The 16,945-nt window shown below is 40.6% G+C and overlaps 1 protein-coding gene across 3 annotated transcripts in view; it reads left to right on the top strand.

Moving 5' to 3' along the window:
* The window catches only part of DAB2 (DAB adaptor protein 2), a 70,611-nt gene that overhangs the window by 33,269 nt on the left and 20,397 nt on the right, over nucleotides 1-16,945 (top strand). For all 3 annotated transcript variants that reach the window (XM_086677659.1, XM_086677666.1, XM_086677652.1), the window contains exons 2-3: nucleotides 14,728-14,914; nucleotides 15,925-16,064. In XM_086677659.1, the coding sequence (XP_086533785.1) occupies nucleotides 14,824-14,914; nucleotides 15,925-16,064 (231 nt within the window). In that variant the 5' untranslated portion in view covers nucleotides 14,728-14,823. The remainder of the gene's footprint in view (nucleotides 1-14,727; nucleotides 14,915-15,924; nucleotides 16,065-16,945) is intronic.

The following is a 16,945-nucleotide window of genomic DNA, read 5'->3' as shown; positions in this document are numbered from 1 at the left end:
TTCTTTGATTATTTTAATCAAGAAAGATCAGGAGGCTGTATGTTCCTTTGGTAAGAATGCTTAGTTCTCTGAAACCATACCATCCATTTTAATCTTATTGGTAGAGGTCAATTAAATGACTTACCAAAGGTGGTATGGAAATTGACTCTAAAAGCTTCTTTAGATTAGGAACCTTGTTTAGTGTTTGGAATCCCATAGGAGTGGCTTTTTCCTGAAGGCTCTAGTAGATACAAGATTCTTTGAATTACTTTTCCAAACTTGCTGACTGTATTTCATGATTCCTAAGGTAGATGTCTAGATATGTTTATGGAAGGGGGACCAGTGAATGGTGATGACTCATGATTCCAACAGGCGTAATTATGGTTACATTTACTTGGATTTATATATATAATTCATGAAACAAAACCTTCCTCACCTGCTTAGACTTTATAAGCAAGAGTCTGATATTAAGTGGTCGGGTTTTTTTATTGCGATTGGAACTTCTGTGCTCATCGATCTGTGCAGTGAATGGACCGCATACAGATACTTCAATACATTAGAATCATTTATTGTTTGATGTATTTGTTTCAATTGTGCAGCAATTAAAATCCCAAATCTGTTTCATTTAGCATGACTTAATATGCTACCTAGAATATTTCCATCCTTCAGTTTAATTTTAAAATGCATTTATTTATTGTCACATACTTTTCTTCTTTCACTGAAGGTTTTCATTTCCTTTCATTTTCTTTTTTTTTAATATAATTTATTGTGAAAGTAGCTAACATACAGTGTATACTGTGTGCTCTTGGCTTCGGGAGTAGATTCCCATGATTCATCGCTTACATACAACACCCAGTGGTCATCCCAACAAGTGCCCTCCTGAATGCTTATTCGGTCTAGTATCATTTCCCGAAAGATGAGAGAGCAAGGAGAGTGTGAACTTTGGCTCAAGGATACTTGTGAATTTTTGTCATCTTTACTCACTCTGCAGCAGCTTCTTAGAGTTTTTGTATATAAACACACAGTTTCGAAGTCTAACTATTTCAGAACCTTTTTTTGGATCCTGCCTCCTAAATTTTCAGCACTTGAGTAGTACTCGTATATCACCTCAAGAAGCAAGAACAGTTGGTAGATTCCCCCTTCTCCCTGTACACCAGAACCTGAAATAACCTAGGCAATTCTTCTCTGTTAACCTATCTGACTTGGTCAGCAACCAAAAAGTAGGAGAGTTTCCCTGGCTTTTTAGATAGCCTTCTGGAACTTTGTAACCTTTGGTGTGTAGAGCAATGGTACCAGGAGGGGAGAGGGCTAGTTATCAGGTTGCTAGTTCTATGTAAACCTGAAATTTGACAAATAAATAGAAACTCTCTTTATTTTTTAAGCGATTCTTTCTTCCTTCCTATTTAAAAGCAAACCAAGTCTTTTTTCTAAGAGAAATCAGCTAAGTTGTGAAGAACCATCCATAAAGTGATAATTGATACATCAAGCACACGGATAACAGTAAACAAAAAGTGGTTTCAAAATATATATACATATACATATATATATACATATATATATATATATATATGTATATATATATATATATATATGTATATATATATATATATATTCATTCTAGGGACTCCTGGGTGACTCAGTTAAGTATCCAACTTCGGCTCTAGGTCACGATCTCACGGTTTGTGGGTTCGAGCCCCACAACGGGCTCTGCGCTGACAGCTCAGAGAGAGCCTGGAGCCTGCTTCAAATTCTGCGTCTCCCTCTCTCTCTCTCTCTCTCTCTGCTACTCCCCAGCTTGTGCTTTGCCTCTCTCTCTCTCTCAAAAAAATAACTAAACATTAAAAAAATTAAAAATATAAAAATATATATTCTTAACCATGAGGGTTAGCAGGGCCACCATCATTCTTAGAAATGAAGCTCAGCTGCCCTGTTGACTGTGGATATCTTGCCCAACTGGAGGAGATCATATCAGATGTGGAAATGTGAGCCATTCGCAAGTGTCTCATGGAAGGTTAATGCCAACTCTACGGGGAGACTGGACACTAAAACAAAGGACACATTCTACTGAAAAGACCACCTAGAACCCAGAGATAACATATTATGTTAAGATAACTTAAACTGATCTTGTGTTGTGTCTACATAACTAGAAGGACTTTTTGTCATGGTTTTGGTCTCTGTGTAGACACAGAAAAAGAAGTTCTGCCTGTCCATATTCAATTCCTACACACACGGCAGTTTTACTCTTCTGTGCTGATGTTATAAGGCAGCTGGAGTCTCTCTCTTTTAAACTCTTCAAAACACAGCTTGTCTCTGAAACATGAGTTGCAGAAAGGTACAGAAACACTCAAGCAATGGCTTTGAGGATTATATAAATGTGGGCCTCTGCCTGGAAAGGAAAACCACATTGGGATTTAATATAATTCAGCCAGGCTATTAAAGAAGAAACCAAATATCAGGCAATGTTTCTTGCACTGGTTTTTGGAAGAGGAAAAGTTTAAGATTACCTGCTTGCTTTTAAAGTGCTCTGCTGTCGTACAGCATAAAATAATTCTACTAGTGTATGTGGCTTTTCGTTCGTACTTGTGTTGAAAATGCAGATGGCTCTAAATAACATGCTTTCTTTAACTCTTCTAACAGCCACGTAGACTTTCAAGATGACTATTGCAATGGCCTGGAGTAGAAAGTGGACTGTGTGTCACAATTAAGATTTATATGTACACGTATCATGGGGAAGGGCCCAAATGAATACACTATTGTGGCCTAAAGTCCACATGCTAGATATATTGCACACCAACTTTGACTTAATTCAGGATTATTTCATATGGGAACAAGAAAGCACTACTTGATATTGTGTGTTCAAAGACGCAAACTAAGATTCTTTTATATGATTTAGTTTAAAACGAGTGTGGAGCTAGAAAGAGGAGTTCGTTTGGGGAGCTACCCTAGCCTGGGAAGAATAGGCATGAAAAGAGTGAAATATTTGCTGGTCAGTTTGGGTGAGTCTATATATCTGAGGAGAGACTGTTGGAGAAAGTATGAATAGTGTCAGTGTATTGGCTTAGGAATCAAATGGTGCAATGACAGTCCTTTTCCCTCGCCCTGATTCATTAGCTTTTTGACTACCTTTTCCTGCAAGGGTCAAGCATAATATCCGTTACACATTTAAATGCCAAGTTCAAAGTAAAATCCATAGGTTTGCTGTGCTTTTGTACCAGTTCCATAATGCTTCTCCTCAAATCACCAGCCCAAAGGCCCTGCAGTAGAAAATCTAGAGGCTTCCATGTTAGTAGTGCTATTTTTTTTTTTAATTGAAAACCCTAAAATTGTTCACGTAAATTGCTCATTCTTTAGAACACTCTCTTACCTTGGATTTAGGATGAGAGGAAAACAGAATGAAATACTGTATCCTACTTTACTATTTAATAGTACACAGTAGAATTCTCCTAAATTCAAATTTTAAAACTGACTTACTCTATTCGCCCATTCCAGTCATCTATCAACACTTCAGCTTTTAAAAACCTTATTCCTTCCACATGCTTTTTTTTGGCATACTTTCTGGTTACCATCACTTCTTAACTAGAAAAGGCAAGCTGTGCAAAGGCCCCTTTCCGTCACTGTCACTGTCACTGCAGCATGGCGCCCCCTACCTTACGACAGCGCCTTGGTGCAGGCTCCTGTGCCACCACTAAAATATGCTGGGTTTTCTCCACTAAGGGAAGCGCGTGGTGACTGAAGCAGGTGCTGCCATCGCTGGCCCTGCAGTAGTGTCTCAGCACGAGTGGGTGGGGGGAGTGCTCACGAGAATCCCATCACGTCCCACACAGCTCTTTCTGCATTCCCACCAGCCACTGTACCAGTGAGGCTGCCCAAAGTACGAAAGTATCTTCTTGACTGGGTTAGATGGGAACCCGTACATTTCAGCCCAGGTCTTTAGTGTAGACCTCTTACTGAATACCCACTCCTCGGCCATAAAGAATTATCCCTTAATTCCTACCCCTTACCCTCCCCACACATACACATCCGCCCCGTGTTGACTACTTCAGTCCGTTGGCCATTTCCCAGAAATGTCTTGGCTTGCCATACAAATTTACCCACCAGACTGCCAGTTACCTTCAAGCCTAAAGCACAGGTGTATGGCCCTCCCACCCCACAAAGAGCCATATTGTTCTCTCTCCCAAAACAATGAATTCCTAATAGCCTTTCCTCAGAATTATTGGGAATCACTCATAGCTTATTCCATAGTGACTTGCTATCTTTCTAATAGAGCAGCAGCTAGTAAAGCAGTCCATGACGGTACTTAGTATTATAAACTGACTCAAGGATGCAGTCATCACCTTGCCAGTCTCTCTTCCCCACATGGCTCTTGAGGTATAAATACAAATGGAACAATAGAAGATAAGAAAACAAAAAGGGGGATCAGGTCCTAGTAACCTCCATATGCAGAGCTCTGATAAATCTGGGTTGAAGTACACTGTTCACTAGACTAGAAAGCCCCCATTCTCTTTTCCATGTCAAGGTGCGTCTGCTGCATTGCACTGCCCAGCTCACCCGAGATATACAGAGCACACGTACCATGGCTGGTTGAGCCACATCCAGATAGTCCCTGGTGTCAGGGGTACCATGGCAGAGCATACCCTAAATGATCCAATGCCACCAAGGTAAACTAATTACAGAAATATGATCTTCAAACCTCCAAAGTTTCAATGTCACTTCGTCCCTTTGTAGAAGTGAATTAAAGGATAAAATCGGATTCCCGTTTCTCTTCTCTGTTCGGTCTAAGCTAGAGGAGGTCATGTTCAAGAACTAGTGTGGAATGATCAGCTGGGATGTTAAAGTTGAGATGGGTATGCACTCTAATGTCAATTAATCCATCTCCAAGCTTCATTTGTCCAAGGGCACAAGAATTCCACATGGTCAAAAGGCCGCAAGGATATTCAACACCAGATTCTTTCTTAGAGTCTGAACAAATGTAAAGAGAAGTTCTAGACTCAGTGCTCGGTGCGTGTCTTTGTTCATGCAAACATACTAACTTATGCCCAGCTTTTCCAAAGGCAAGAGTATCTTGATTATGAATTTACATTTTCTTCTTTTTCTAACTCTAGAGCGTTAAGCATTCAAACTGAATAGCCATTATGCTGAAATAACTGAGTAATATGATTGTAAAGTTGAGCATAAACTTAATACTTCAGCCTGTGAACAATTTCAGACATTCCTAGTGAACTGTTTGCATTGCCCAGTCTAGAGAATGGGCCCTCATCTGGATAGCATTAAGCTGTGTCTTAAGCTTAAACTCTCCTAAACACTATTATAATGACTATTTTTTAGGCTCTAGTAGAAGATATTCCTAATAAAAACTTACTTTAAAAACAAAAAAGGGTGTGGTGGGTACAAAACTTAGGAGAGGTTATAATGAGTCAAAAGTCTTGAAAGTTGCCAACTTAAGAAGTCAAACTTCCTATCATGCTTAAAAAAAAGAAAAACATGAAAAGGCCACACACTGAATAGTAGACAATGTACTGAAATAAATCTGAATCCTTTGATCTGTGAGTTGCATCTCAAACCTAGCCAAATACTTTCTTCTAAGCAGCCAAATCAACATTAATAAGCCAGTTTGACCAATTAGGACTCCAGCTACCTAGGTAAAAAAAAAAAAAAAAAAAAAAAAAAAAGAATCCAGTGATAATATATGGTTAGATCACATAGAATCCTTTTTTGGTTTTGGTTCAGAAAATGTATGTGAAAACTTATGTTCAAACTATTCTGCTAAGCTGTCTTCCTGTTCTTTGCTTGATATATCTAAGTGGAATGTACTCTTGGTTCAATCTGTATGTAATGGGCTTTGCAAAGTCTTCAAAAACAGTTAAAAAAAAAAAAAAAAAAAAACCTGACACGTATAATGTCTAGGAATAGGACAGTAGAGCCTCATACTAGGATCTAGATTTCTCCTGGTACCAGCTCTACCCCAACCAGCTGCTTAACAATAGACAAGTTATACATTCTTTCTTGACCTCAGTTCCTTAATTTTTAATAATGAAAGGGTATGACCAAATTATTCCCTAGGTTTCTTCCAGCTGAAAGGCTAACCACCTGGTATTTCTTTAAGGAGACATAGGATCATGGAAGTAGATGATGGGACCTCAAGCTTGTCAGTACATTAGAATTATCTGGAAACCTTTAAAATATATGGGTGCCTGTGTCTCCTTCCCCAGAGATTTGGATTTAATCAATCCGGGAACAGCATGGACGTCTTTTTAAGAGGTCCCCAGTAAACGGTCCCCAGGTGATGTGAGGTAGACCTTCTAAACTACTAATGGTAATGATGTAGGCTTGGATTTGACTCAGCACCTCTGGTGATATGGAGTAGATTCAAAAGCCAGAGTTGAACGGGGGTGGCCCTCCCACTGACAAACTCTCTCACCTTTTCACCTAAGCCTTGCTGGTGAAAGTACTGCATCCCTCTATGGGTGTCCTTGCCGGCTGTTTACTTGTCGATCCTAGTTGTTCCAAAATTGTTTAAACACTTGCTGTGGAAAAGCAATGCTGGATACAACCGAAGACTCTGCAGGACATAGTATGTAAGATGTAGCTTTGATTTAAGCATGGCTACCATTTGCTGAGTGTGCTTTTTATACGGTAGGCACTGAGGTTTCTACGTAAGTTCTTACTGATTTCTTGTAACAACTCTGCAAACAATATTCCCCTCATACCTAAGTGAGTATTATTAGATAAGTTGCCTCAAGCCACAGAGCTAGAAATGGTGAAAGTGTATATAAAACCCCCAAGCTGAAAGCAGCTATGCCATCACACCTCCGCCCAAAATTAACTGTATGGGGAACTCTTGGCCTGACTTGGTTCCAAAGAGAGGGAAAAGCTTCTCGTTTAGTATTCTTAAGTCCTACAGCGTCCTTCCCAACGGTTAAAAGCAATGAAAAAATGGTCTCGGTAAATGCATACCTCGTGTATACTTCCTCGTGTTTGGTTACTGAGGCCTCTACAGCAGTGTCAGCACTTACAAGAAAATCTAAGGACTCCTTTTCACTGTGCATCAACATACTCTCATTTCCCCAATTACACAAGCTGCAAAAACCTTAGCGTCTATTATACTGGGCCTTTGCAGAGCAGTGTAAGCCTTCCTGAAAGCATAGGAATCCAAGCAGTTAAAGGAGAAAGGCTTTACATCAAGTATCAGAAACAGCCTGACTTCGCTGTATGTTTCTGGCAACATACCTTATTCTCAAAAGGCTACTTTGAAAATAATGGTGAAGGCAGCTTGCTGCCCTCTTGGACCCTGAGATCTGCCTTAGAGGTTAATATTTCACATGTGCTGATTCAGTACCTCAGACAGGCATAAAGTTCCAAAGGACACAGGAGCATATTTTCTGACAAGTACAAAGTACTGGATGGACACTCTAGCAAAGATGTTTATGTTTTTTTTGCTCTTGACTCTTCTTAACTCTCTTTCCTGTGTCTATTTTATGTTACTGTTTCTGAAAAATTAACTGGCATGTGAAAGTCAGTGGGATTGTGACTTTAAAAGCAGCTTATGAAATACACATTAAAATCAGTATGATTTGTTTAAAAAAAAAAAAAAAGATAAGAGCAACCAGCATCTATAGTAGAAAAGGGAACATAGATCATGGTTCATTTTGAGCCTAGCAACTTATTAGGGATTGATTTTGTTTTAATGAGTCCATTAACTTACCCATAAAATAGACACATTTTATTTCACAGAGCTGTCAGGCTAAATGTTTCAAGTGCTTGGTAGGTTAAATGTTTGTCCCATCCTCCTTATCACTAAAAACAGATTCTCAAACATTTGTGGAATGGGGCCATCATTAAGTAAGTCCTTAAATTACTCCTTTTACCAGCGTTTTGAGACTGACCCAAGCAAATTTCTCCCTGTCCTATATAATTAGGATAAGGTCACCCGGTGGTGGGGGAGGGGGGGGAGGCTGGGGGGGGGGGAGGGGGGAGACACACTTGTGTCAGGATATTTGTGCGAACCCTGGAATCATTAAGTAGTGTCATTGCTGATACCCATGCAACCCTGCTGATGGAAAGGGTAAACAAGAATAAGGAGGCACCAGCCAGACTCCTCCCTACACAAATGTATCCCTGTACCGGGCATCCCAGGGTTCTAAATACTTGCCGTCTTGCACGAATCACTTGAAAGGCTAAACAAATTAGCAGATTTTTTCTTGTGCAAGGGATATACTTGCCGTAAGATGACTCAGGCAGTCTTCTGGTATACATTTCTCAGAGCCTTCTCAGAAACTGAAAAAGATGTTGCAAGCTCCAAAAATCTCTCCTAGTCATGTGATTCTTGTGCCGTGGAAAGGGGAAGTTCTCGCATTCTCTCAGGGGGGTTTGTTTGTGTTAAGTCCAGAATCCAAGTTATGTATCTTTGCTCAAATGGAAGCTAGCAAAGTTTCTTTTACCACTTTCTGTTGTATTTTAGGCCTTAACAAGGACTGAAGAATACATAATAGCTTTAGATCCTCCTCTCTTCCCAGCTGTATCTTTATTCCTCTCCTCCAGCTCCTAATAAAGGAAGCAGCCCCTCCCTAAGAATGAGAACCAGCTAGGTTTAGATGGAGAGCTGTTCATGTGGCTTTTTGTATATGTTTTTGAGCCTTAATTTTTAATCCCTGCTTTATGATAACACCCCTTGTGTGTGTTTCCTGATTAGTTTTGTGCTTTTTGGTCAGAAGACTTTCTGGGACTAAACCCAATGAATCAGAAGACTATGGGCTTTCTCCGTGTCCTGTATCTGCTTGTTCCCCTTTATGAAAACCTTTTACTTTGCTAGAGCTCAAAACAGAACACACAGATTAATGCAATCTAGACAATTCTGTTTTAAACAATGCCCTAGTAATCAAAGAAAATACTAGGGCACCTTTTGGCCCTCAGATCCCCTTTCCAGCCCCAATCCTTTTCCAAAACCAATTCATTATAAAACCTGCTGGAGGTTTTATGAGAACGATGGGCAATTCTGTAACAACGTTAGAAGGATTATTATGCATTTGAGTTGAAAATGTGTAAGTTGCTTATTCTCTCCAGGGGGACCTGAGTCTAGAAGCAAGACTTCTTCCATCTACTGCTTGTCGAATGGTAGATTGGACATTGAGAAAGACTGTAATGGGGGGTTTGCTCTTTAGACCTTGGGAGAAAGGTAAATGCTTAGCATTCTGGTATATGTGATACTGGATAGATGCTTTTATGAAAATATTTTCAAAAACCTCTCACATTTCTTCATGAAGGAGTTTATCTGTGAATCTTGGGGCATTGGGGCAGAGTCTACTCGCTGATCATTTCAGGGAACATGGATACATTTTATTAATTTTTTTTAAGTCTATTTATTTATTTTGAGAAAGAGAGAGAGCAAGCACACGTGAGTGGCGGAGAGGCAGAGAGAGAGAGGAACAGAGAGAATCCTGAGAAGACTCTGTGCTGACACGGGCTCGATTTCACAAACCACGAAGTCATGACCTGAGCTGGTATAAAGAGTCCAATGTTTAACCTATGGAGCCACCCAGGCACCCAAACATGGATACATTTTAAAAATTTTTTTATGTTTATTTTTGAGAGAAAGAGAGAGACAGGGTGTGAATGGGGGAGGGGCAGAAAGGGAGAGAGACACAGAATCCGAAGCAGGCTCCAGGCTCCTGGAGCTGTCAGCACAGAGCCCCACATGGGGTTCAGACCCACAAACCTCGAGATCATGACCTGAGGGGAAGTCAGATGCTTAACCGACTGAGCCACCCAGGCGCCCCCAATCATGGATACATTTTAAATGGCATGGCCTGCAATGCAGACCTATGTTTGCATTGTTATTGTAACATTATATACCTTTTCTTCAGGGAATTTATGCTAAAAATTTTTTTCCTCCCTATTATGTTTTTCTAACTTGCCCCTTGCTCATTCCTAAACAGTGGAAGGATATAATTAAAAGATACCAACTGCCTTTAAAACAATTCCAATGCTGTGAGAAGTTGTACTTAAATGTCTGAAAAGAGAAGTTTTTGCTGTAAAACCAGGGTAGTACCATTCACTTTAGAACCCTTCCAGGGATATCCGGGTGGCTCAGTCGGTTAAGCATCTGACTTTGGCTCAGGACGTGATCTCGGTTTGTGGGTTCGAGCCCATCATCAGGCTCTGTGCAGACAGCTCAAAGCCTGGAGCCTGCTTCAGATTCTGTGTCTCCCTCTCTCTGCCCCTCCCCTGCTCACCCCTTGTCTCTCTCTCTCTCTCTCTCAAAATTAAATAAATATTATAAAAAAAATTTTAGAACCCTTCCATTTTGGCCCAGTCTGCCAACACTAGATTTGAGACCCGTTCTTGAGCTGTGAGGTTGTGGCACAATCACCTTTGTGACTAAACTGCACACCACCATTCCCTCTCCCAAGCCCCTCAAAGTGTTTTGTCGCACTTCTCAAATTCCTTTAAAATATTCTCATTTTAGGGGCGCCTGGGTGGCTCAGTCGGTTGGGCGCCCGACTTCGGCTCAGGTCATGATCTCGGAGCTTGTGAGTTCAAGCCCCGCGTCGGGCTCTGTGCTGACAGCTCAGAGCCTGGAGCTTGTTTCAGAGGCTGTGTCTCCCTCTGTCTGCCCTTCCCAGCTCACTCTCTCTCTCTCCAAAATAAATAAACATTAAAAATTTAAATATTCTCACTTTAGAATAAAATTTGCCAAATTTAATAACCTAAATGTTTTATTATCAGAAATAATATCTTACAGAAAAGTACAATATTGGGCTCCAAAGATGGCCAACGAACTCTTTTACCCAGATTATTTTAAGCTGAACTGGAGGGAAAGTGGGGAGGCTTCAGGAAGAGGTCTTACCTACTGTCTTCAGGGACAAATAGGTAACTGGGATGGGCTGGATGTGGGGGAGAGGGGCGTTTGGCATATTTGAAAAGGTAAGGGATCCAAAAGCAAATAATACTCTAAAAGAAATGAGACATATGGACTGCTATACAAAAATGAAAATAAAAGAGATTGAAGATAAGAAGGGGCAGAATATTTAAGAGTCTCACAAACAAAACAAAAGCATCTAAGTCTTTGTCCTAAATGCAAGGGGAACCACAAGACCAAGCAGGAAAGCTTCCAATGTTATTCTAAAATTTAGAACTTCATTACTTAAAAAAAAAAAAAAAAAAACAAATCCAGATCACCCCAATAGCCATGGGGTGGAGCACCCCATGGTGCTAGCCATGGACTGGAGCCATGGACTAGCCAAACACTAGCCATGGACTGGAGAACCAAGGTTGTCATGGGAGCGAAAAGTAGGGAGAGAAAAGGCTCAGAAAAAGGTAGAGGTATATGATATATGCAATCAGATACCCCCAAAGGCTGAACAGCAAAGTGATTGGATTTGGTCAGGAGACCCATCAGCAGCTGAAGTTGAGTTTCTGAGAGTAGAGTTGAGATGAACAGTCCTTTGAGAGAAAGGGAAGAAAAAGAAGAGGGTAGGAGACTATCAAGTTGAAATGTTTAATCATGAAAGGATCACGAGATGATGACTGGAGGACTTACAGGGTCCTTATTTCTAAGATAAGATCTGAGCAACTTATAAAGGAAAGGGCCTGTCCCTGTATCTCCTTAGGTCAGAGTGTAGTCTCACCTCCTGATGTAAATATGGGCAAATATCCTCTTGAATTGAAATAAATTCTCTGAAGTTAAGGAAATAACTATCAGTTTCCTGGAATTGGAAGAGTGTGTATATGACTAGGAGATTTATCGTGTCACCAGGAGACAAATCTTGGGAACCACTGAAACCAGTCAAGGCACACAAAATAGAGGTGTATTCGTTTCCTAGGGCTGCCATAGCAAAACACCAAAAATGAGGTGGCTTCAAACCACGGAAACCCATTTCCTTACAGTCCTGAGACCAGAAGCCCCAAATCAAGATGTCAGCAGGGTTTGCTTCTTCCGGAAGCTCTGAGGGAGAACGCGTTCCGTGTTTCTCTCCCGGCTTCTGGTGGACATTGGCAATCCTTGGCATTCCTGCTTTGTAGATGTGTCAATCCACTCTTTACCTCCGTACTCACATTACCTTCTCTTTTGTTGTGTCTCTTTGTTTCAAATATCCCTTTGCCTTTCTCTTATAAGGACATCTGTTATGGGGTTTAGGGCCCTCCCTAAGTCCAGGATGATCCCAACTCAAGATCTTTACTTACAACTGCAAATAGCTTTTCCCCAAATAAGGACAAACTCAAAGGTTCGAGGGTTAGAATTTGGAAATGTCTTTTTTAGGGGTCACTACATGTATGTAACAGCACATCTCAGTAGCTAGTAGGAGGCTTCTCAGAGGAGATCCATTAGTGTAACAGGAGAAGAACTTGGGGCCAGACATCCTGGGTTAGACCCAGTTTCTACCTCTTAGCAGCTCTATAGTTGTTTTTTTTTTTTTTAATGTTTTTATTTATTTTTGAGAGAGAGAGAGAGAGAGAGAGAGAGTGAGTGGGGGAGGAGCAGAGAGAGAGAGAGAGAAGGAGACCCAGAATCTGAAACAGGCTCCAGGCTCCAAGCTGTCAGCACAGAGCCGGACCTGGGGCTAGAACTTGGGACCAGCGGGATCACGACATAGGCCGAAGTCAGACGCCCAATCGACTGAGCCACCCAGGCGCCCCAGCAGCTGTATAGTTTAAAAACCCCGTGCCTTGGCTTTTCCTATCAAAATAGTCATAGGGTTACTCTGAGTAACCTACTAATACATGGCCCCCGACTAAGTCTTGAATAAACAGGGCTTTGGGTCCTCTGCTGTGTAAGACTTTAACCTGTAAAGAGATTGTCTCCCTGACTGCTTACCAGTCAGGTACTTTTGAGCAAAATTAAGAATGAAATCTCAGGGGCGCCTGGGGGGTGGTGCAGTCGGTTAAGCGTCCGGCTTCAGCCAGGTCACGATCTCGCGGTCCGTGAGTTCGAGCCCCGCGTCGGGCTCTGGGCTGATGGCTCAGAGCCTGGAGCCTGTTTCCGATTCTGTGTCTCCCTCTCTCTCTGCCCCTCCCCTGTTCATGCTCTGTCTCTCTCTGTCCCAAAAATAAATAAACGTTGAAAAAAAAAATTAAAAAAAAGAATGAAATCTCCAGTTTAAATCATTCAGGTAACATTAGTCATACATAGATTTCTGTATATATATGTTTTTAAAGACTATTAAGACTATAAAGACCATTTAAAGACTCATGGAGGGAGAGATGATGAACTGACCTTGGGGAAAACATGTTGACATTTATGAAGTAAGTAAAGTACAATTTAGGCTGATAGAGCCTCAAAAATGTTATCCTTTAGTTATCTATAAAATAGCATGTATTTCTTTGGGTGGACTTGGTCCTTGAATTTAAAAAGCTCAAATAAATGGATGCTTTAACAACAGAATTAAGCTTTTTTCGGGTGGGAGGAATGTACTAGTCAGTGAATGGTCTTTTTTTTTTAATTTTTTTTTTCTTTTATTTGTTTTTGAGAAAGAGCGTACAAGCAGGGAAGGGGCAGAGAGGGAGGGGGACAGAGGATCTGAAGAAGGCTCTGGGGCTAAAACTCACAAATCCCGAGATCATGACCTGAGTCGAAGTTGGATGCTCAACCAACTGAGCCACCCAGGCATCACAGTCCATGGGTGGTCTTAACACTATTACAAAACTATGAATGGCTCGGCTGTGCCTCTGGTCTTCAGTCTATGTAGAAGGTTAAACTTTCTCTAGCTCTCTCAGAAGCTGTGTAGAAACTTTGACTCCTGGGACGTGAAAAAACCTTTAGAAACATTAGTTCACTTCCGTGTGTTTACAGTGACTGAGTTTTTCTGTTTTACCTACCATGATACATAGAGAAGTTTTATAAGAGCACATACCACAACTTCCTTGAGGATAATAAGGCTAAATAGTAGCATAAAAGTATTTACGCTCAATGAATTGCACAATAGACATCCCATAAATACATTCATCCCCTGATACGTTTAAGTGTTAATGTCAAAAATGCTTGTCTTTTAAAGTATAGCGGTTAGATAGCCCTGGAAACCATCTCCAGAATCCTAACACATAAAAAAATCTATATTTATCAATGGGAATAAGATAAAGTTTATAACGCTATTCCTGACACTGCCTTTGCAACTAAATGGGTTTTTGAAGAACCAGGATTCATTACTGTCCAATTTGAAATGCCAAAATATTTCTGTTTTGCTATGAAACCCTATTTCTGTATGTGTGACACATTTTGATCCCTACCTTTAATACTAGATTTTTATGCCAAAATTCCAATGCAAACTACTTAGGTAGGTAATCATTAAATGTTACTAGATTGCTTTAAAAAAAAATCTAGGGGGCGCCTGGGTGGCTTAGTCGGTTAAGCGTCTGACTTCAGCTCAGGTCATGATCTCGCGGTCCATGAGTTCGGGCCCCACGTCGGGCTCTGTGCTGCCCGTTCAGAGCCTGGACCCTGCTTTAGATTCTGTGTCTCCCCCTCTCTCTGCCCCTCCCCTGCTCATGCTCTGTCTCTCTCTGTCTCAAAAAAAAATAAAAGCATTAAAAAAAAAATTTTTTTTTAAATCTAATAAACACCCTCTTTCCATTTTGGAAACTACAAAGGAAACAGTCCTACCCGCTCCTCTTCAGAATTCAGTCTGTTTGTTTATTCAGAAAGAACAAAATGAGTCTGAAGAAATACACTCCTAAATCACTGGTTATAAGCCCTTTAGCACAAAGTCTGGATTTGCTGTCTTACGATCTCATTATGCCTCTAAACTCTGCCTACAGGTATCTGTAGCAGGTTATGTTCGTTTGAGACTGCGGGGATCGCCTGGTGTCACTAGCCTTCTGCTGGTGCTGGAGTTGGCTGTCTGCCTTCTTGCCATGTCTAACGAAGTAGAAACGAGCACAACTAATGGTCAGCCTGACCAACAGGCTGCACCAAAAGCACCGTCGAAGAAGGAAAAAAAGAAAGGTATGGAGCAATCCTCTTGAGGCCGCTGAGGGGAGCGTGGGTTGGCTACCTCTGAAGAAATGTGAGGCTCGGGGTAAATGAACCAAGAGCTGGCCCTTGCCTCACTTCAACCTCCGCCTCATGTCAGGTTCTCCTCAGCAGGAAGGTTGGACTTTGGCAGAGATTAGTTTGCTCCACTTAGAATAAGACCTGTGTCTGGATGGGGTGATTGCTCCAACTTGGATCTTGCTGGGGAACGTTCATAGCAGCTTGTTTGGTTGATAAACACAACTATCATTTATTCTTTGATTATCTTTCAGGAACCTGTTCAGCATTTTGCTTTACTGAAGTAGCTGTTTTTCAAAAACCAAGATCTTTATTGTATTAGACCTTGTTCTCTTGACCTGAAGTACCACCAGAAAGTGCCAGAATCCTTAATCATTCGTAGTTTGAGAATGTGCCCTGGTTTGTTTGCCTTTTGCTAGTATACGTTAGCTATGGGAATGAGACTGAACAGTCTTTTCAAGAAAAGCAAAAGAAGTTATAAAGATGAGATAATAATCTTAATAATTTTCAAAGGAATTTACTCACAATTTTCTTCTGCTTTATTGACAGTTCAAAATGGTAACAAGTAGAGAAATGGCTTATTTTTCTTTATTTAAAAAAAAGGCATTATCCTCCTTACTTCCTTTTAAAGATATTTTTTTTAATTATGATGGATATCCCCAAATCCCACCCCATATATTTCCATAAATTTCCCATAATTCAGTCCATTTTGTACCTTTAAGAGTTTATTTTTTCTCCACCCCAACACCATATACAGTATCACAGAATGTGCTTTTACTCAAAGGAAGTAAGAATAAAGATAGAACATTGCATAGTTGATCAACTGTAATATGACCAGTATTTGTACTACTCAGATTTGGAAATTCTGGAACATATTTGGTCATACCCTGGGGATGATATTTAAAGACATTTATAAATTTTATCCTAGATAAATTTTATCCTTCCCCCCCCCCCACCCTCCTCAGGCTCTGAAAAGACAGATGAGTACCTTTTGGCCAGATTCAAAGGTGATGGTGTAAAATATAAGGCCAAGCTGATTGGCATTGATGATGTGCCCGATGCAAGAGGGGATAAAATGAGCCAAGATTCTATGATGAAACTAAAGGTAAAAGGGGAAAGCATGCTTTGTCTCCATCTTACGCAAATATCCAACAGAGGGAATTATATCAGAATTTTGTGTTTACCTATATGTCAATTATTTGAAAGAAAAACATTTCTAATCACATAATTGATCCCGTGGTACCTCATTTTATGAGGAAACATGACTTTGTTCACATATTTTGTCTGCTGTTCTAAAGACCTGGCTTAATCAAGTATTGCGGGACTCTAGATGCCTTTTCCTTTGGGCAAATCAAGTTTTAGGTCCTGGAAGTATTCGGATAAAATTCAGGTCTCCAGGGGCACCTGGGTGGCTCAGTCACTTAAGCGTCAGACTTCGGCTGAGGTCATGATCTCGCAGTTTGTGAGTTTGAGCTCCACATCGGGCTCTGTGCTGACAGCTCAGAGCCCGGAGCCTGCTTCAGATTCTGTGTCTCCCTCTCTCGCTGCCCCTCCCCTGCTCACACTCTGCCTCTCTCTCTCTCAAAAATAAATAAAGATTTAAAAAATTTTTAAATATTCTAAAAATAAATAAAATTCAGGTCTCTATTTGGAAACTATGGCTCTTCAGTATTAGCCTTTTGGTTTTTTTAATTTTTAAATTCTAGTACTGTCACTATGTGAACCTAATAAATAATAATTGTTAAGTAAGACAAGACCTAGAAGGATCATCTTTGAAGGTCTAATTCAGTCTTGTGTTTACCCATGACTATTCTGAAGCCGAGAGAATTAGAAGGACTTATCCCAGTTCACGCAGCTAACTCACGATGTCCTGGCTCAGTGTCTTCTATTTCATTCTGCATCTATTCTGAAAGGTGCCTAATCCTTTCATAGATGGCAAACCAGGCTGAAAATAAAACTATCTTTTAAATGATTTAGTATCCAAAG

This window comes from Puma concolor, chromosome A1 (genome assembly GCF_028749965.1).
Source record: "Puma concolor isolate L17-30 chromosome A1, mPumCon1.1.hap2, whole genome shotgun sequence".
Lineage (NCBI taxonomy): Eukaryota > Metazoa > Chordata > Mammalia > Carnivora > Felidae > Puma > Puma concolor.
Note: the sequence above shows the minus strand (reverse complement) of the source record. Positions and strands in the feature narration are given on the sequence as shown.